Consider the following 22,172-nt stretch of genomic DNA (forward strand, 5'->3'; position numbering starts at 1 on the left):
GCTTTCACCCACGTCACGTCTCTCTGATTAACTCCAAGTAAGGGTGAAAATCTAACATCTGCTTGATGGCAGAAGTAATCGCTTTAATAAAACATGGTAAGGCCAACTGCAAGAACTGCGTAGTGATGGCTATACATAGCAATTACAGTACATTTGAGTGTGCGATTAATACTAATGATCATCACTGAGGGGTCCAGGCTGCAGTTTGCCACACTTAGGGATTCAAAGCACATAGGATGAGGTAAGCTTTGTTGAAAGGCAGCACTGCATCACATCTAAAAAAGAGGAGTGTTTATGGCTCGTGGGTTAAGCAGTGAGGCGGTCCACCGACACGACGATGACGGTGCTGAAAAGCAGCATGCGTGGCTGATGACAATGCTGTGCCATCATCTGGTTTCAGACCTTTATCTTTTTGAGAGGGCGGCAGACACACGCAAACACACACACACACCCACACAGAGAGACACACACACTGTGTCTTCTGTCTAAGCCACCCACTCGGAGCAGAGCAGAAATCCATTCATCGCGGGCATTGCCTCCGAGCAGCCGTCTATGAAAAGGATCTTTGAAAGCACCAAGGCACCTCTGTGATTCACGCGCCAGCCGCCGGTGTGTAGCCATAGCTACACGGTGAAATTATACCTTTCAGCAGGGTCGCTCACATGGCAACCTCTCATTATATGCTGCACCGTTGCCCTTGTGTGTATGAAATGCTATGATCCGTGCTTTGGGATACACTAATAGCTGCTTTGATTCAGATTGGATAATTATCTCCTTGCGTCGCAATGAAAAAGGAACAACAATGAAGGGGAGATCAAAGATAAATTATCGGTTGTTTTCCCTTGAAATAGATCCGCTATCCAAGAGACGTTACTGCTGGCACGTTCTTGAAATCCCGACAGCCATCGCGAACAAGATAGCACTTATTGTTTGCCAAGTTTCGATACAGTAGTAATGTCAAGAAAAATGTGTTCCATATTAGGGTTGATCCAGGGGGGATGAAGGCCACTAATTTCATAAACAGATTAGGATTACACTGACTTAATCCATTGAGGCTCCTTCAATTGTTTTCAGTTCTTGCAATTAGGGCCCATTAATTACTTCTGGAAATCCATTCTGGCATCAATGGCACAAAGTTTTCCTTGAACACTGTCCAGAGGCTTTTATAGTGACATGTGATATTGACTGCTGGTATGTGAATGTAACCTTTTTCTGCTGATAAATGTCCGTTAGTCCATTAATGTTAGTCAATTAGTCCATCGACAGAAAATAATCAACAACCTTTTTCAAAATCAATCAGTCTTTTGAGTAATTAATGCAGAAAAATGACATATATTGGCTGTTTCCAGCCTCTCAATTGTGAGGATTTGATGCTTTTCTCTATTTGAAAATAGTTGAAAATATATGCAATTTGAGGTGTTGGTCAGCTAAAACGAGCAATTTGAAGAAACATTTTGATGGGCATTTTTCTCTGTTTTCTGATATTTGTAATAGATTAATTAAAAAAAACCAAATGAATCTTTAATGAAAATATGCTATTTTGTAACCCTAAACTGTTTATCCTTGTTGTAATGAGTGGCATCAAAAAGAAAGAAAACTAATTTTTTTCAGTATTCCACTGATCACGCTCCAAATCAGACATGGGCACACAATGTTCAGCTGACAAACCTTTAGCAAAGAGAGAGGGGGAGAGAAAAAACAAGGCAAACCTTTACCACAGTAAACACACTGTCATGAGAACAAAAAACACAAAAAGCCCAATTCACCCAAACACTGACAGAGTGCTGAGGAGGGTACAACATTTCCAACATTTCTCCTGCCCAAACACAACATAACCATCGTGCTACAACAGGGCTAAGCAGACTGCAGAAAAACACTTTCAGGGAAAACATTCATCCTCTGACCATATACATTGTGAACTGCCTGTGACCCACTTCCTTGTAGTAATTCTGTTCCCTCTAATAATGTTTTCAATGTCTGGATGTCTGGTTGTTTTTCCACTTTCCGCAGACGACATTTTAAGAATGAATATGTTAATAATGTTAACCAGACACAGACGGACAGGGAGTATGTCTCGTGTACCCTGTGAGAGCATGATTCAGGCTGTGATATTTCCTTTAAAGCATGAGCAATCTGACAGAAGGCAAAATCAAAAGCATTATTCCTATGATAAATACTACTGCAATTACAGCAATACATTAAAACAAGAGCCAATATTTAACTGCAACAACTCTTAGAACTAGCCCTGAGAAAGATAGGTAGCCCCCCAGATTATAACACATTTACAGGGAAAACTGGCCCAAATGGTCCATGAAGAACTGGCATTAGCGTCCCCTGCCTGGGCTTTATGCTGCCATCTTCATCAGTGGCAGAAACCCTTTCTCCGACCCCCCGCCTCCTTCATCAGCCCGGCTGAATGGTCAGAGTGATGACTGTTGTGTGTCTGTGGGTGGCACAGACACAGAGGGCCAGTCTTCCACCCCCTCTGCAGAATAGCGCTTCAGTTGTGCCCCCCCCCTTTCACCACTGTAACATTTGCATTTTGCCCTCAATGGGCGCTCTATCCTCGGGCCTGCTGGAGACAGAGAGTGGCCGCCTATAGACTGCAGCCGACAGAGGAGCTGTAAATGTCCTCGTAAAGGCGACTAGATTACATTCCTGTGGATCCAATCGCCCTTAATAAGGGATCTAGTGCTTATCCAAGATGGATACACTCGAAATGAGCCATTGCTTTTCTTTCCCCCATCAACACTTCAAACCCAGAAACAATATCGATGAATTAGTGCAGAATCTTGGGAATCTGGGATGTGTGTGTGTGCATGCGTTTCTCCATTAAGCCCCCCTTTCCTCCAGCAGCACAGAGAAGCTGGGGAGGCTTTATCCTCCTTTAGGCTTTTTACATATCGGAGCCCTCATGATGTCTTTCTGATGCTAACGCAGCGTTCAGTGACGTAATCAATGGCAGCGTGGCTGGCAGTATTGGCTGACTACAATGCAGAAAAAAAAACAATCAGGGAGGAGCTTAAAAGATGTAGGGTCAGCACAAGACAGAAAGTGGCTACTTGTGACGGCTGAACGCACCGTCAAGGCTGTGGAGGCCCCCCAAAGGTCAGAAAAATGGGCTGTGAAATGAGAGTGAAGCTGAAAAAACACAACAAATTCCTCAAAGGGAGAGACTTACAGTAAAATACCCACAGGTTTTGTTTCTAGTGATTTGGCTGGTACAGTAAATCTTTGGATGGCTGTGTCCTACAGAGAAACTACAACAAAGTCTTCTCCCTCCCCGTTTATCCGATTGTCCTTCTCAGCTTGAGAGGAGGAGGGCCGCTGTGAGAAACTGACACTAATTTTTCTGACATGAAGCCTGTGATATGTGTAATCCCCTTAGAGCATAGCTGAAGAACCTGTTGTATCGCCGCTGACCAGCGAAGGCAGGGGGGTGGACAGGCGCTTGCTCTTTGTCCTTGTCTCTCAATGTTTCCTCATATCTCTATCTTTTCTTTCTCCCTCAGCGCCTTGTCCTCGCCGTGTGGCATTTACATCCTGCCATGATGCGATGTCATTTGCATTGTTGATAAATATGCGAGGCACATGCTCATCCTTTGGCGGGGCGTTTTGTTTCCAGGTATTCCTATTTGAGGCTATAAATACCCAAATAAGAGCATCTCTTGGCTTGCAGGGACTACTGGAACTGATCCTGGAGTGATTGGTTCCAGGAAGTTTCAATCTTAACATTTCAGTTTGACCACAATTTGCTGCACGTTTTGCCTTTTTCTAGGGCGTGAATAAAGAAAAGAGTTTTTCTGCTTCTTCACAACGCCAGTCTTTCTTTCTCAGTTTGGCCCGAAAGAGTCTCTTTTCCAGGGGCACTAACAGCTGGTTATGGGTCAGCCTGTAACAGCTCACAAGGAAGCCACCTCTGTGAAAGCCCCCAGCTATAAGACACCAACAAGACAGGCACTACAGCAGAACCAGTGATCCTAGCACCCGGTAGAGTATCGAGGCACTGGATGCACATGGACAGGGCTTCCCTTCATCCTTTAAAAAACAGAGAATGCTCCCTCTTAAGGATCCTGTTTTGTTTTGGGGCTCTAATGGATCCGTTTGGACTAATGGATCTGTTTGAAGCAGTGAGGCTCCAGGACAGCAGGAAACACTGAAAATCCATTATGAAATGATAGCCAAAGGCTTTTTGCTTACATTTGGGCTGGTAATGGAGTACGTGAATCAATGGTAAACAGTGAAAAAGTCATTTAAATGTAAAACTGTAGAGGTATCCTGGCTCCCAAATCCTTTTCAGCTCTGATTGTGTTGTGATCAGGTATATTTGGCCTGGCTATTAGACTGCAGTACAATTAGTGGTAATGTGAGTGAATGCAAACAAGAAAGTACCCTTAGTGCAAAGGACAAAGACCAGGTAATTTAGAAACAATAGTCTGCTTTCTTTTTTCACACGCACGCACGCGTGCGCACACACACACACACACACACACGTACAGACGTAAGACTGTGTTGCCTCAGCAGTAATTAAGTGCCTTTGTTTCACCAGCTGTAATCCCACAAATGGAGGAGTTGTACTGCTGCTGACACGCCTGAGATTACCCAAGGAGAGAGAGAGGAGGAGAGCTAGAAGGAGATACACTCAGACAGGGGGAGAGTGGGATAAATAATGTTTACCCCAAAAGCAAACACTCCCACCTCCATGTGACATGTGTGATAAAGGCTGTCTGTGCTGATCATGTGTCCATGCCCGTCTTAAGCAACCGAACCGTGACCATTTATTTTAACCTACCACCATTTTGGCATTTCATCAGTCTTTCCTTTGGCTCACATTGTTTCCTTGCAAGTCATTGTGGTGACGCTTCGGAATAGTTGCCGTGTTGTGCATCAGCTGAAAATCACATGCTAGTTGTTGTCACTATGCAGCACTGGCTAGTGATCAGCTAGCTCACACTGCAGCTCAGGCGGTTCCAGGAGATGTGAAAGCTGTTTGTCTATACTCAAAGTGATAATTAGAGCCGTGCTATTTGTAAATGTTACACCAAGGCCATGATGTTAGCGTTGGTACTGAATACCAGGCTGATTGTACGTGAAAGAGAAGAGAGAGAAAGAACATGATTTATTCTTTACTATAGCCTCAATCAAAAAAACATTGAAAAGTCCACTGCAATCAATTGAGAGGGCACTCTAATGAGCCAGTATTCACTACGCTCTATGGTGGTTTTCTGTACTAGTGAACATAAATTGTCTGCAGAGTATGGATAGTATTCCTTTAAGAGCTGTGATATATACTTTGTGCAGGTTATGAAACAAGTTTTTGTTCATCTGTCACAGCGGTTGAAGGATTCCAACAAAGGCGCTTTCATGTAGTCGTGCAGTAGAAAAAAAAGGAACAGGCAATTTAAAAGTACCAGCCACAAATTAAGGTTATCAGGCCTGTGGTAACTACCCACGCTGGATTTGCATGTGTCGTCAGTTGTAACCGTTTTTTGGGGAGGTGATGGTCAAAGTGCGGCTGCAGCGGCACCGTTGTGAGGCACCTGCAGAGTCCAGTTCCCTGCTGCTAATCCAGCTGGAGGCTGGAGCCCTGCTTCAGTTAATCTGATCATCTGTGACCTGCTGAGACATGAAACCCACCCTCCAGAGCTCCTCTAATCTGTGCGCGCACACACACACACACATGCAAGAACACAGGCATGTAGTTGACAGGTACACACACAAACACTCATGCCTGCATGTGCTCACTCGCATCCACACAGCACATTTGAAGTGAAGCAACTGTCTCACATACACACTTCTACAAATACACACCCTCAAGAAAGGCTCAGCTATGACAATGCCACCTCTCAGTCTGTTGATAGGTGAGTCACAGCTAAAAGACTGAGGCATTAGCCTGCTTTTGACAAGCTGTCGTTTCCCTATGCTGAGAAGACAGATCTCGTCAGCTTTGCACTGATATGACAGCAGTCCTATAGCCGACTGGAACTTCAACTAGCCATGCCAATGAAAGATTTCATAGAAATAGGTTACATGATGTTGATGCCCTAGTTTGAGAAGAACTGTGCCACTGCCCCAAGAGGAAACAGCAGAAAGCCAGTAGGCCTTATTTCAATTTCCTAATTTTAAATTTGTTAATAGATACCTCAATTTCACTCTCGAGTGATCAAAGCTGCTACTACTCTGCCACGTCCTAAAAATAACACAAACCCGCTACAAATGCTAATAAGAGAAATTAAACAAACAATTTGAGAAAAAAAAAGGCTAGCCTACATCTTCTTTCCCCACTGACACTATTGATTGATTGTTGAGGAGTTGTGTAAATCCATAAAACAGATAAAGGAGGATAATGAGATGGAAGGGAGAGAGCAGATCTATTCATCAAAGCCTCTTTCTAACACACTCAGCAGATAGGGGCAGAAATGTTGCGTGGATGCTTACTCTCCAGTTTGGAGATTAAAGCTTTGGTTGCTGACAAAAAAAGTTGAGAGGCATAGTTTTATAATTCAAGCTACAGAGAAACTGGAGAGCCCAGTTCCTCCAGTAAGTATTCAGAAGCACACTAGTACTCCACTTATGAATCTTACCTTGTCTTTGATCATATTCGGGATATAATGCCTCAGTTATTAATAAACCTGTATCCATCATGAGAGAAACAAGTCATACTGACTAACTAATCACATACATCATACAGCAAAGACCTGGTAATAAATGGGAAACCACAAATGTCTATAGCTTTCAAACAGAGGCTTGTGCAATTTCATTTTGCTATATAATGCAACCAAAAGTGGAATAAGGTGCAGCATTGCCCGGATCGGCATGTTGTTTGTTGGTTGTGATGATGAGGCCTCTGAGGAAGCTCTCTCCTCTGGGCTGAGGAGACTCTAAGCCCACATGGAGATGATGAAAACAGTCCTCATAAGACTGGGAACACTGAGGTAGAGAGGGCTTACGAGTGCGTATGCTTGGTTAAAGTAATGAGTGCCCTTTGTTCAAAGAGATGAGATCAATAAACCAGGGTACAGTGACTCAAACAGCCTTTGAGCTGCAGCATGTTTTTTTATCTTAAAATCGTCAGATGCAGGTAAACATATTGATCTCACTATTCACCCATGTCATCACCCTGCTCTTTTTCCTGTTTTGTCAACGGTGAGCCATGGCTCTGTGGAGTCAATGAGTCAGAAAGAGAGGAAACGCAAACAGAATGGGATTAGAGAGTAGTTTTCAGTGGCAACATCTGTTTGTTTATCAACCATGAACTGCCTTTTTTGGTAAAAAAGAAAGCATGAATACATTGGTACCAGTACTGTGTGTGCTTGAGACATGCGATCATTAAACCTTGCAACAGCAAATGTGGTGCCAATTCATGCCCCCCACTGGTGCCACTTCTCTTTCCGTCTCATCCTCCCCTCCCTCCTTCAATCCCTCACCCACCATGGGTTCACCCTACTCTGTGACGGTGCGTGCTGCCAATTAGTGTCCCCCACCTGTCGCCGCAGGTCACTGGTGGAGGCATCTGCTGGGTGTGAAATTGGCCATCTCACTTTCGTCCATGAACTTTGCATGGCCCCCGTGTGCCCAAACACGCACACGCACACACACACACACAAACACACAGATATGCCGCGATGACCCAAAGTTGACCTTTATGGTATGGCCACCCTGTGTGGTAGGGGTGAGGGGAAAGGGTGGGATACAAATGATACCTCTAGCTTGCACTGGGTATTACAAGACTATCCCTACTAGAATAGTACACATTACCATGCATGTTTTGGGGTATCAAAAGATATTCAAAAGCTTTGACAGCTTGTATTCTTATTCTTTGTAGTCACGTCACCACATTCCCAGATCTCAGAAATAAACTTGGAGAGTACAATGTTATTATTCCCAAAGGAGTGACAAAAAAAACTACGGAAATAAGACTCAAGTAGCAATAAACTGGATTGAAGCTTTAATAATAGAAATCAAGTTTTATTGTTGTTGTGGGAATTTATACTGAGCTCAGCTGAACAAAAGAGGCATCAATAAAGCATCATTTAAGAACCAGAATCAAATCGGAATTAGCAGAGCGTGTGTTGGTATGAAAACACTTACAATACCCAGCTCTCCCTCTAACTAGACAGCTGTAAGCCTTTCATTCACTAATACAACAGTCATTTACACTGACTCCAAGACTTTCATCCTCATACCCCAATTTGGAGCAGCTATACTCCAGCCTATTAAACCTGATGTTTCTGAGGAAAGTTAGATTGGGCTTGAATAAATTGTCTACAGTAACCTGACTGGAATGGCAGGATTGCTTTGGGTAATCAGCCATTTTAGACCAAACAGAGGCACACCTACATTATTTTATCACTCTGATTCAATGCACATCCTCATTCTAATGAGGTAAATGAAGCTCTTCTTCATTATGTCGGGTGATGCAAATTCGAATTTAAAGCCAGTGTGCAGGACGAAAGCACCAGCTTCTAAGGTTTTGAGATGGTGGTCTCCATTCAGCTCATCACTATTTGCAGCACAGCATAGGGAGCATCTCACAAGAAATTATGGCAGGCTCTGCTTTTGCAGCGCAGTCCATCACTGCCAGTCGTCAACCCGAATGGGATATGAGTCAGAACGAGAACACTTTTAGGAGAAGGAGTTTGCACAGGGAACACTCCATTGTCACTTTAACATGCTTTTTTAGAAGGCAGGCCCATGTCAATCACTGTCAGCACAGTTTGTACTCCTCGCTTTATTAACGCAGAATAATTTTGATACTAACATACCAATACATAAGCTTAGACATTTCCTGCGCTGACACATCTTCACATGGGATTGGGATGTCATGCTAGGCCTGGTTCACAACAGCTTGTTTGACACAAACCCATAGTCATTTAGACAAAAAAGTGGAGGGAACCCATTCTGGTGTAGGGCCCCTAAAGATTGCATTTCTGTTGCCTCATTAGATGGAGCCAATTAAGAAGATCTCTGTCTCATTATAAAGGCTGGCCCCTGGGAGACAGCTGGGCCTGTCTGTCTAACTGTTTGTAGCTCCCGAGGTGTGTGTGTGTGTGTGTGAGAGAGAGAGAGAGAGAGAGGTGGAGGTGGTAAGCATCTTAGCCCCGTGTCTTTGTGAGTTTGTCCATTTTATAATCACAGGAAAATTAAAAGAAGCCTCGGGGAGCAGTCAACACATTTCCTGAGCAACGATTAATTTCTGTGTTTAATGTGGGCCACAGCAAACACCATATGCTTCAGTATACTGGCAATACAAGGAACATACTGTGGCTAGCTTTTCCTTTCCAGGAAAAAAAAACATAATATTGATTTTTTTTTTTCAAGCATGATATGCATTTTTAAATGAAATAATGTTGAAGATTCGGCTGAAGAAAGCAGACAAATAAATGCTACTCTCAGTAGGAATTATATTCTAGTCTGTCTCTGATGAGTGATGATGAAACTACATATCAATAATTAATGAGACCAATACTAAAGGTCACGCAGCAAGCCTTCTGCCTGACTCGCCATAGATCTGCCTTTAGCTTTACTGCAGAGGTGCTCACAACAGCAACGACTACTGCAGCAGTAAGGGAGTTTGAGTCCAGCTGGCTTTGAAATCACCAAATGTGAGGATGGCATTGATTCTGCAGTACTGATTTAAGTTGCTGGGGGTTTTTTACACACACACACAGAAAACTCTTTTTTGCAGAGAATCTAGTACTTTATCAGCACTGTGGGCAGCAGAGAGAGATGGAAAAAGAGGATGACTCAGAGGTAGTGGGTGGATTGAGACCAGGTGAGACACTGGTACAGCAGATGGGCAGATTTTCAGTGCTCAGTCTCTCCATCATGTTGCAGGCGGCTCATTGGGTGACGAACACCTACTATTCAATCTGACATGTCCGGCAGTAGTGCCATACATTTTCTGTTTTATAGAGAAGACATAATGGAGTTCAAGTTCAAAAGTAGAGCTCCATTATATGATATAACAAAGGCTGTGTATAAGCAGAGTGGTATAGAGAGTAGGCAGGTCGCCCTCCATATGTATGGCCTGAATCGCAATATAGGACTGCTGTGGTGTCTCCAAGCAATACAGCCTGAATACAAAGGGCAGGGATCTGTAACTACACCAATATTTTGACTCAAATGACATGAGTCACATTGATAATATTATTATTATTATTATCAATAGTAGTATGGAAGAAGCGTTAAAGTAATATGTTAGGTCTAACTCATGCCTGAGTTTGACACTCGTTTTCCTCTTTCTGATATTCACTTGATATTAGACACAAAACTGCCTATCTATTCTCAGTCATCTCCGTGTTTTTATTTTTAGTTTGGCTGCCCACATTAAAGGGCAACATTGTTCAACAAAATTCCCTGCTGCTAGCTTTGCTACCAAAAATGAGTCTAAAAATGGTAAACCAGCAGAAGCAACAGGACTCATAAAGCAGTTCAAAAGCAGGAAACAAGAAATATAGAACTGATTTTGTGGAGTCCACAAGTATTACAGTGGCACTGCATTTTACTCATTTCCTGTAACGTCTGATTATTCTTAGAATACTAGTGTCTAGAGTTGGCTTCATCCAGTTCTGCAGCTACACCCAGAGGGAGATAGTGAAATGTGGGGATCACAGCACTCTCTCTCTCTCACACACACACTGACACACAGATGTGGGTCAGAGCAGTGGCCCAATTAAAATGCCAGCATGTACCCTACTGTATCAACTTCTCTGATCAACAGTGGCGCAGTGCAATGCTGTAAGTCTGTAGCAACATTAATAACCTTTGTAAATATTTATCCCAAGTAAAATAAATGTATTCAAATTGACGACACGAACATGAAATGTTACATCACAGGACTATGAACCTAATTACCACACACACATGATTAACATATGTCCTGTCAAATAGACAACACTAACATGAAAATGTTACGTTTTGTGGTCTCCTTCACTACATAGTACTGACTGACTAACTGGACATGGGTCATGAGACTTGAACAGAGAGCTGATCTGACTTCCTCCTCCCTCCCTCCCTCTTATCTCTTCCTATCTTTGGAACTTTTTTTTCAGATCAGCTAGACTGGGGCGGTGGGGTGTAGGGGGTGAAATCACATCGATCAAATGAAATTTGGCATGGTTTGCACTGGGAAGACAGCGAGTGTGCGTGCATGTGTCTGCGTACGGGGAGGCCTGTTTAAGGAACGCTGTGGGGTGGGGGTCTCCTAGGGGCTCATCAAAGCATGCCGCGTCCACTGCAGCCCCACGTTAAGCTCAAGTCAGTGCCTCATTGTGTCTGTGTGAATGACCCTTGGGGAACACCAACTCCCGCTGCGCTGCATGCATTCCCCTCCGCATGTTTGCTCTGCCCAGGGTGTGGCCCGGTTCGAGAGGATTACGCTGAGGAATGCAGCCGAGCCCATCTTTTAAAACAAGAGAGGAGAGGGGGGGTTGAGGCCATGTGCATAAAGTTCATGTTCACTGAAGCTTCCTAAAGATCCCCAAAAAATGCAAATGCAATAAGCCCAGAGGGAGGAAGTTACAGTTAAGTCAGAGGAATCTCTTGGAAAAAACGTTGTAACCGTGTGTTTAAGTTTCACTGTCTGGACTGGTAGCTGTGGAGTAACAGATTAACTCAATGTCGCAGGCACTTTCCTACTGAACCTTAATAAAAATCTTTGATAATTGGTTGCTCTGGTTCCCTGCCTGGCTGACCTGTCACTTCCTCCTGCCTTGATTTCTTCACTCCTGCCTTTATCCTCTTAGCTATTCAAATATTAACACCTTCCCTTCTTTCCCAGTTCCCTCGCTTCTTTATTTACCTGTTTCAGCCATCCCACGCCCCCGAAAAACACTTCTGCTCTTTGGAAGCAGAGTCCGGATTAAGATGTTCTTACTAAGTGAGGGAAACCAGGGCACCTCACCCCCAGGGAGGACTGCGGCGAGTCTGCGACACAAATGAGAAAACCCTCCACACACCTGAAAGTAGCTTCTATTGTTTCTCCTGCTTCACAACTTTCTTTTTGAAAACCGCAACTTGACGAAACATGATAGCGCCAGGATGCACCAGACTATACCCCCCACCTCTCAGACTATTGAGGCTCAGTCAGGCGTGGAGGTCACCTGGAAAAAATTTACTGGTACAAAAAAGAAAAATGTGGGGAAGAAAATCTTCAGAACAGATCATGTTATCAGGCATCTGATCTGCTGTGTAAAGGCTTGAAGGCCTTGTGTTTTCCAAAGTAGACACCTTGACACAGCTAAAAATACTCTCTAGTATGTATGCGTGAAATACAATTTCTGCAGTATGGAAAAATAGGTGTTTAAATAACAATCTCTCCATGAGCTGCTTATTTTTAGTCTGCTTTATTTGAAATCTGCCTACATGTGTTATGTCATATTTGTGCAACGACAAGCAGTCAAAAACAAATTGAGACAAACGCTTTGGACATGAATAGTCTTTTACTGCAGAGGGAAGAAATATGACCCAGTCAGGACGGTCAGAGACAGCACTACAGAGAAAAAAGTGGAAAAGCAGAGAACTCAACAAAAGGCTACTGTCAGAGGCACAGCCAATGTGACATCATCACATGACTGGTGTGACTGCATTTACCCCGTTATGTAGGTATTCTCACTCATTTCCTACGGCCCCCTCCTCCCTGCTGCCACTTTGTCATGGTTTCCATGGTCACGGCGCAACAAGTATCAAAGAGCTTAAAGGAAATGGCTTCAACCATGACACATCGTTTGTGACACTGCTGGAGAAGCAGTGCTGCCTGTATTGATTATCTCTCACCTTCTGCAGTGAATGATGTTAAAGTAGGCCCAAATATGGATGATGTTTCAATCTCTCAAGGGAACAGATTTAGACTGTCAGAGTCCAGTCTGCTTGATTTTACTTGTGGTTCAAAACGATGTGCAGCAGCTACAGAAATACTGTTTTAATGGTGAGATATCAGTTATTACACATGAGCCTTCACAAACCTGAGCTGTGTTTGCTGAGCTATAGCGTCAATGCCATTTTGCTCTGCAAGCACAACTGTATGACATTTATCATGTCCTTTGTTTGATTAACTAATGGCGATGTGTCTTCACGTGTTTAAATCATCTACCTGTTGCAACACTGTTTAAACAACTACAATCTGACACATTTAAATGCCACATTGCGCAGCCACCAAACCTGTCTGCACATGTTTAGTTTTGATGGAATTTTCCTAATTCAAAAGATAAAGCAGAGACAAACCTCAAATGTGTGGGAAAGTCACAAAATAAACAGAATAACACTCTTGATTTGGATTATTCTGGATTTAAAGAGAAGAGCTGAACTGTGACACGCTCCATTAACATGTGTGAATAAAAAAAAAGTGTTGACATATCTGAACATTTCCCACTGCTATTCCTGTCAAATGTTCACGTCATGTCTCAATGGAAATGAATGATACCTGGTAAGATATATCATGTCTACCAACCAAATGTGAATACAGCTATAGTTGGACACAGATGAAGCAGTCTGTCCTATTTTGAGAGATGACAAATGTAGCATAGAGAGACTATTTCTGAAGCCCACAGTGTAGAGCAGGAGGACAAAAAATAATCCCCGAGACATTACACTATATATACACTATAGAAATGCTGCGAGCAACGCAGTGGAGTCGGGATGCTGCAAGCTTTATGACGGAGAAAGCAGGAGCAAAACTCGCAGGAATGATTCCTCGTCGTCATTCATCCAATGCAAAGCAGAAAATGCAAAACCATTTTTATTTCTGTCGCCGGTGTCTTCCCAGGTCATTACTCTGCTCCAGATGAATGGAACTTGTGCAAGTGGCCACTGTCTGGCTGCTCCCAAACCCCACAACACCTGTCCATATCCTTGGCGTCCGCCTTCACTGCCTGATCAGAAATCTGAAAGGCCTGGCTGTTCTCCAGGTCTCATCTATAAGGCTGGATGCACCCACAAGAGCAATAACTGAATTATACTTTCAAATGTCATTTATACCCAGCAAAATTATATGAGGCACTTATCTGTTCTCTATTGCTTGCCACGAGCAATGGCAGCAACCTTTCTGACTAGTCCCACTGCATTGTGTTTAAAATTAATAACAGCTTTTAAAATCTGCGTTGTAGAAGATGATTGCCAGTCAGAGACACCTATAATTTACTAAAGATTTACCTAAAATTTATCATCTACAATATATTTTTGTGCAGCCAAACAACTAATAAATCACAGGCCAAAAAAAATAATAAGCCTCGTGATTATGTGGCTCTGCTTGGCACAGTTTAAATACAAATTATATTACAACTTCTTGATCTCTGGATCAAGATTATAAATCATGTCAAAACACATCTAAAATAAACCTGGGTGCAAAGACAAGAAACAAATGATTGCATTTTGGCAATGGGCGACAAGATTTAGCAATAAGGGAGTTCAACCATCGAGCCATTGTCATCGCAGGAGTGTTTTTACCAACCAGACAAAACAACCAGAACAGTCAAATTCTCCACTGAGTTGGCATGCTTGCCTACCACTGCCTGACAAGTGCAACAACAGAGTTACACCTCCTACTCTACTCCTCTCCTGAGCCGTACCTTTCACGTGTTTATGAAAAGGGCCGCTCTGATCATTGGCCAAGTCGCGCCTGGCAGCACACAACCCTGGCATGATAACCCTATTGGACGAGAAGACCCAGGAAGACGATACGGGCGTAATGGAGTGGAAGTCAGCCTGCCGTGGAGCGAAACACATTTCCTAATGCATAATAAAGCATTCATTCTCTTAGCTGTCACGGGGAGAGTCTTTGTGAGAGAGAGGGGGCGAGTTGGAGTTTAAAGTACAGAGAATCCTGTATTCTCGTTTTGTCACTGGGCTGTATGGTGAAAAGAGGGGGAGGGAGAGAGGGAGAGAGAAAGAGAAAGAGATAGATCTGTCTATACATTTATACATGTAAAATGGATAATTTCACATCTGGCCGGGAACAACTGTTGAACAAGCAAGTGGAGGAAGGACTACTGTGCACCATGCTCGTCTGCCACCACGTAACACCGCCCACCAGGTTAGCCTTTCAACCAGTCACCTGTCGGAGGTGCCCATAGATTACATCAAGTCATCCCCACCCCCCAGTAGTGCTGGGTAGATAAGATGGACTCTGTTGCTTAACAGATGATGCTGACAACAGCTGTGAAATTGCCATGGTAATGTTCAAGAGGCTACCAAAGACCTCCTTCTCAAATCCATTAGAGGAGTGTCAGAACACTTCATGTCAGACGACAGGAAGATGACCCTTTTGTCCACTGTGGTCAAGTATCCCTTGCAGAGAGCATTTCTTATAGTGAGATACCTCATTCATGTTATCAGAGAACAAGGGTTACAGGATAAATAACTTCTAGGCTTTACAGCTGCCTCTGAGAGACATGAGTGCACACTGCAGGCACAGGCTTTTCCTTCATTCTGTACATTACAGTACAGATGATACATGAATTGCCAGTGGATTGCCTCAAAGCCAGTATGTTTTAGAGGAAACGTCATTGAGAATAGTGTAAATGAAAGGTGGCACTAGTGTAAGGTTGAGTGCTCCGGTCATTTAGTTTCCTCAGTCAGAGATGACTGGTTGGAGTTTTCAAGGGACAGCAAAATCATGTCATGTGCAGAGGATCCATGTCAGGCCTTCCCTTGCATGGTTCAGCAACAAATCGATCCTGATTTGAGTCAGCTGTTTGCTCATTAAACCACAACGGCATAACAGCTCGCAAGAACCTGGCAGCCGGGAAGGAATGTCACTCAATGACTGGCTGCAAGCAATAACCCAGCGAGCCTCAGCATGAGCTAAGACTTAGCCAAGAAAGCAGCTGATAGCACCATAAAGGCAGCTTGTTTTCATAGTGCCACATAAATAATTGACCATGAGAAACTTGTAATGAAGAGGGCTTTCACACACTCCAAAGACCTTAATAGATTTTATGTACGAAAAATTTGAAAGTGTGGAAAGTTTAACAATAGTTAAAGGAAAATGAAGACAGCTCTTTGCATTGTGTGAATGTAGTCTCCTTTGTCACTGACCTCGTCAACAACCTTGAAAAATGTGACATGCACTCTCTACTGCACTGCTGTATATGTGAAACGCAGCTACAGTTCACACTTAAAAAAGAAAAAAACTCCTCACAGTTCCAGTGTTCTGCTCTAGTTTCTTTGGCTATTTATCATTGTCACATCTGGTTTTTTTTGTTGTTTTTTTTCTCCCCACAGCATGAAAATAATGGGTTGCTCTTGAACGCAGTCATCTTATTTGCAGCATGTGGGGGCTTGTGTGAAGCAACCTTGTTATAATTGGGGAGACTTTCAAAGTGCCTTGTGTTAAGCTAATGTAGCACTATCTAACATTAAGAAAAAACAAACTGTGCAATAATTATTGAACATAACAAATATAACAAAGGGGTCAACAAATAAACTACAGGCCTAATTAATCAAATGTAGTCAATAATAACAATTATATCCATTTAAAATTGAGATTTTGGTCTCAAGTTAACAAAAAATAAGACTAGCCACATCTTGAAAATGCAATACTTATACATCTTCTTGGATCTGTGAGAACCAAACATTATAAAACAAGCTCTGGCTGTTTATGTTGTTGGTTGGTTGTGTGTGGCAGCTGACATGCACCCAGGAATAGAAGCCCCGGAATGACTTAAGGCGATCAGATGTTCACCCGCAAGTAAAGATGATGGACAAGGCATGGTAATATTAGAAGAACTTAACGTATAAAAACACACACACCCACACACACACACACACACACACACACACAAAATCTCACACACACACCTGTGGTGACGGTGAACATGACAACAGACCTCTCTGGCCTTTAGCTTCATAGGTCAGGCTGGTCTGCTAACTGCAGCGCAGCATGGAGACCTGACACACATGCTAATTTGAGTAGACAACCTACACCCACCGACCATTACGAACCACAAAGCTGTAACACTTTACGTCAGATGCTATATTGGTACTGCAGGGATGTAATCCAATTATTCATATTTGCTTTACATCCTGTGACAGTTCCATGAGGTTGTGTAAAGAGAAATAAATAAACCGGTAGAATCCATGATGATTTCTGCAGTGTTACCTGTATGCCAGGCATTCAAATTAACTTCTTCAAAAGGTCCAAATAGGTATATAGGTATAGATCTCTAGGGAAAAAAGGAATAGGGGTAGAGTAAAATTCTTAAAATCCCAACAGAATACAGCAGTTACCTACTGTATTTAAAAGTCCTTACCTTTAACGAGTCAAAGCAGGCAATCACCCTCCCATTCTCCACCTGACAGCTTTTGGGTGGGTGGGCAAATTTGCATTCCTCATCGCTGCGTGAACAAGTCCCTCTCTGAAACTGCCGGCACACTTCCAGGGTCAGCCATTTTGTGTCCCGTATCGAGGCAATGTTTAGAGCCATGTCAGCAGCACTGGCTGTGGAGCTGGGGTGGAGTGGAGCCACTTGGATTAAGGAGGAGGGTATCCTCTGAGGAGGTGTTTCAGAGTGTTCCAGTAAAAAAAATAAAACACACAACAACTAAAACTGATGGAACATGTAGCTATAAATGATCTGCTTCAGCTCAGCGGATGAGGTTTGTCCTTGCAGACAGGAAAGTGGAGGTAATGGACTGGCAAAGTCTCTGTGACTGGAGCATGGGACTGCGCTGCTGTTGTGAAGTTTGTCAGTCAAACAGCTAATTGTTCATCAATCAGTAAGTCTCAGGTGCAGACCTCTGACAAGGCAGAGGGGGCATGCTCAGAGCCAAGCTCTACTGGTTGTGCCAATGTCCCCAAAATGTCCTTTGTATAAGTGATGAAATCAGTGCAAGGGGGGATGTTGGGGAGCAAAAGGGGTGCTATTTTGAGATGCAATGGTTTGGGGCAACACAAAGTTTGTGGCTCTCTATTGTTTAAAAGTCTTCAGTACCTACTCTCTCTGAGTTTTGGCACCTTGGCCAGCAGTGCAGTCCACCTCTTCACCACTTGGGGTTCATTCACACTGAGCTCAGGTAAGGACAAATAAAAAGATCAGGGTTGTTTGTGGCTGAGCTATGTACTGTCACGACTGCAGAAGGAAAAATCTGGAGCTCTTCAGAAACATCCAGGGATCTTCTTCAGGAAGGAATGTTGTCTCACAAGGCACTTTCTGTCAGTGATCTGAAAAGGACAACAGAAAGAGACAGACAGAGAGAGACGTGAAACAAACAGTGAGGTTGTTTCAGAGTGACAAAATGGCTTGCTAAATATGATGGGCAACTCTTTATCTAACAGGCCTCAACAGGCGCTAACAGTGTTTGTGTATGCATGTCAATCTGAATTTGTGTGCATGTTGACCCAGATGGGTGCTAGCTCTAACGGGTACGGGGCTGCTGAACCAGAGAAAAGGCAGTTGTGAGGTTATTCAGAAGCCACTTGAGTTTAAGTCCCCCAATCACTGCCGTGTGCCATTGTACAGGGTGACTACAAGCCCACTAGGTCTCCAACATATTGCATACAAAGCGGTGAATGGCAAAAGCCTCTGTGCTATGAGACAGTGGACAAGAGCATCGAGTCATAGAAGAGATAGAAAAAAGCCCCAGGGTCCAACCCGCCCTGTAGAGCCATGCACGGCGGGATGGTGGAGCCAATAGAAAACCGCGCAGCGCAGCACTATTCCGGGCAGCCATCCAGCAGCCACAGAGGGGCCGAGACAGATGCATATGCCACTGCCAGACACGATTATGACGCTGCCCAGTGTCCTGCAATATTCACTGGTCTCCCACCGTCCAAATTAGATACCGGCTCATTGACAGCAGCCTGTCAATTTACATTCATGGGGGGAATGTGAGTGTGTGCTCCCTGCCTCGTCCTGTAAAGGCGCTGGTCCCTGTGTCTGTTTGTTGTCTAGGGATAGACGAGGAACAATTGATGGAGCAACAATCTGAGGAAGTTACCTTTAGCTTGAGAGTACAAAATCCATTACTACGCTACTGCGCAGGGAGCTCTTTTCTTGGCACATCTGGAAATGTTTTTCTGCTAACTGGGGGCAGGGAAAGGGGGCTGAGGACACCAGACTGAGGGAGGAGAAGGGTTGTAAAAAAAACCTATAGCTCTGGTTAAAAGATTCCCCCTTTACTGTTCTAACCATATCCATGGAAAACAGACAAGACCAGGAGCAAAATATGTTAAATACTGTGAGAACAGTATCTTAAACAACCTCTAAAGGCATATGACAAGCTCCACTTGGCGTTAATGAAGGCAAGTTGAGACTTGTACTCAAACCATCTATACTACTGTTAAAGGAAAGAAGAAATCCCTTCACAAATTCCCTTCATAGATAGAAACCCTGAGACAGTTGGCTGTACAGGTGTACAATCCTTCAGGTCTTGTCAGATTTGGGTTAAGCCCCATATTTTTGTGTAGACCTTAACATCATCCTTTGTCTTTGTCTGTTAGCTGATCTTGGTCTCTCTAATTAGAGACTTCTGAATTCTGTTTGTAGTTTTGTTTAAAGTCTGGTATATGAAAGAGAGAAAGTCAAAAAGACCATGAGGATGAGACCACCATATATCCAAAACGAAGACTTCCAGACTGTGCTTGATTTCTTTTTTTGCTGGTTACAAAGATAGGTAAATTCTCCTTATACAACTAGTAACAGAAAGATGCTTCCCTTTGAAACACTATACTGTTCCAAGCCTGAATCCAGACCATTGTCTAGCTAATCATATTGTCCCACTTTAGTGCTGATCATGTGAAATGAGATGAGAAGCTACCTCGCCCGATCGTACTGACGCCCAGGCTCCACTCTCCAAGGCAGGATTTAATTTCACACCATCTCCCCAGGGAGAGAGCCAATCGCTGCAGAAGAGAAAGTCAGGTAAGAATCATGTCAGATCTGACCTTTAACAATTAATCCCTTCTTATTTTTAGAAGCCATAAGAAGTCTGTGATCAAGCTAACCTACTTTGTCAGAATGTGTGAAGGGACGATGGTGCCATTTCCCTGTGAAAAATGACTTGGCCTCAAATGATGGAGCATTTTTATTTTTGTGGAGGAACAGCCCTGAAAGCGTTCATAAAATTGAGTAGGCAGACAGTGTGGACAAGGGTGGTTGGGGTCATCTGAAAAGCTCACAGGGGACTCAGCAGGCGACATTCAAACAATGTTTGTCATGAAAGATATTCAAAACAAAAGGGGAGGACTGAAGATGAAAAAGACCCTCATGTGGATAATGGCACAATAAAGATCATGCAGGAACATGACTGCAAGTCTGTTCCCATACTGTATTGTATGTTTGTGCAATTTGTCAAGGGAATTTAACTGCTGTCCAAGCACAATCCGCATTGAGACTAGGCTTAACTGCATAGACAACTGATTAAACAATTATAATTACAATTACAAATTACAATTTTGGTAATCAATTCAATCTTTCAGTGAATTATCAAAGTAAGAACACAAATTATATTATGACATCAATACTTTCTGTGTTTCTGCCAAGAAAAAAAAATCTTTAAAAAGTCAAGAGATTAGACTTATCAACAGTGAAAATAAGATGCAGATAAGTGTACTGCAAACTGAGGACATAACCATTTATAATTTGCAATGTGTTGCATGTGCTATACCAAACTAGCTTTAAAGAGACGGATGTGTAATAGTGAAATGATGCTGCCTTAGCATGTTTGCTGATGCTAGCCTGTGTTTAGCAGAGACAACAGAGCCCTCTTACAGTCTTTAAACATACCAAATCCCCTGCTGGAAAGCAAACTGTCATCCTGGGGGGAAACTGCTACCTTTGTCTTAACAACATCCCATCTTAAGAGCATGAGAAACTCAAACACAGTGGAATAAAAATGCTTTGCAGTAATGACTGCTTTGGAAAACTCTAGCTGGGCTCAGAGGCAGTGAATGCAGTTTTGGTTTAGTCTGGTTTAACGTGTCCTTGGACAGTGTGCCTCTGGCTTGGCTTAGGCTAGCTTAGCTTCTGCTAGTGCATTACACCTACAGTACATGCAGCCTGGCTTAGTTTACGCTGAGCTTAGCGGTTGTGCTTCAACCACAATGCTATTATATAAAGGGAGGGAAAGACAGATGGTCAGCAGGTAGGAAGGGACCACACAGCACCCAATGTTTTGACCTCAGAGATTAGCCCTCCTGTACACCTGCATGACTGAACCAGGTTCTGTTTCTGCAGTGTCCTTCCAGGGACAAAAATTTGAAGATTAACATGTAACAGAGATAGAGTCTGAGTCAAGGACTTGTCATGTTATTGTAATGAAATGGATGATAGTGTCATCCCTTATGTTTTCAGCTATTCAGGATCACATTTTAAACAAAACCTGAAGAGCCAATCCTGCACATCAGAGTATATCCCGTTTATCTTTAGTTCCTGAGTTCCTGCAAGGAGGCTTTGTCCCCTCTGTGTCCTCAGTACAAACAGTGGACAGATAGGGTGACCCGATAAAGCAGGGCAGTGATGTGAAGAAAAGCACCACAGTACTAGACTTTATGGATTACTGACGCTTACTAAGGCCAGCTGGCAGGGGCATTATCTTGGTCAGTCTGCTTAATTGAATGAGAGTCAGCGGGACTGGGGCGTCTCGAGTGAAAGTCATTGGCTTGACCTCTGAATACCATGCATGTAACCCATTAGTCTGGTATCTGTGCGCTCTGTCTGTGCAGCGCAGTTTATCTCAGCTGCTTGTATTTGTTCAGCAGAGACGATAAGCTACCTGGTTTCCATTGGTCATAAGCCTTGTGACAACGTTTACTGTGGCATCAGCCAGGTGTTGCCAGCAAAATAAAGCAGATATACAAATGACTGTGACAGACAAGCACATGAGCTGCGTACCTGAGTGGCTGCATTTCCATTTATTACCATTTTATGCTGGTTCTATGGTCATTTGCATGGCCAAGAGGAACAAGTGGTCAATGTTTTTCAAGGCTGTGGAGAGAGGGCCTCATTGTAGAGGGGAAATAGGAAAATGTTCACTTTCCAGTGAGTAATGGAAAATGAGTGAGTATAGCACAGGTTTTATCAAAATGTCCTCTATCCCTAACAAACCCAACTGAGCTTTCAGTGTGACATCATCAGCTTGTTGGCTTGCAAAATGTTCCTTTGCATCTTCCAGAGAGGATCAGAGCAGGGATATACCCTGCAGCCTAATTCGTATTTAATACTATGGATGTTATG

General features: G+C 43.3%; 1 protein-coding gene across 7 annotated transcripts in view; it reads right to left on the reverse strand.

Moving 5' to 3' along the window:
- The window catches only part of LOC139306896 (muscleblind-like protein 2a), a 50,686-nt gene that overhangs the window by 22,847 nt on the left and 5,667 nt on the right, over positions 1-22,172 (reverse strand). For all 7 annotated transcript variants that reach the window (XM_070930859.1, XM_070930857.1, XM_070930863.1 and 4 more), the window contains exon 2: positions 17,250-18,160. In XM_070930859.1, the coding sequence (XP_070786960.1) occupies positions 17,250-17,423 (174 nt within the window). In that variant the 5' untranslated portion in view covers positions 17,424-18,160. The remainder of the gene's footprint in view (positions 1-17,249; positions 18,161-22,172) is intronic.

Source organism: Enoplosus armatus, chromosome 24, assembly GCF_043641665.1.
Source record: "Enoplosus armatus isolate fEnoArm2 chromosome 24, fEnoArm2.hap1, whole genome shotgun sequence".
Taxonomy (NCBI): Eukaryota; Metazoa; Chordata; class Actinopteri; order Centrarchiformes; family Enoplosidae; genus Enoplosus; species Enoplosus armatus.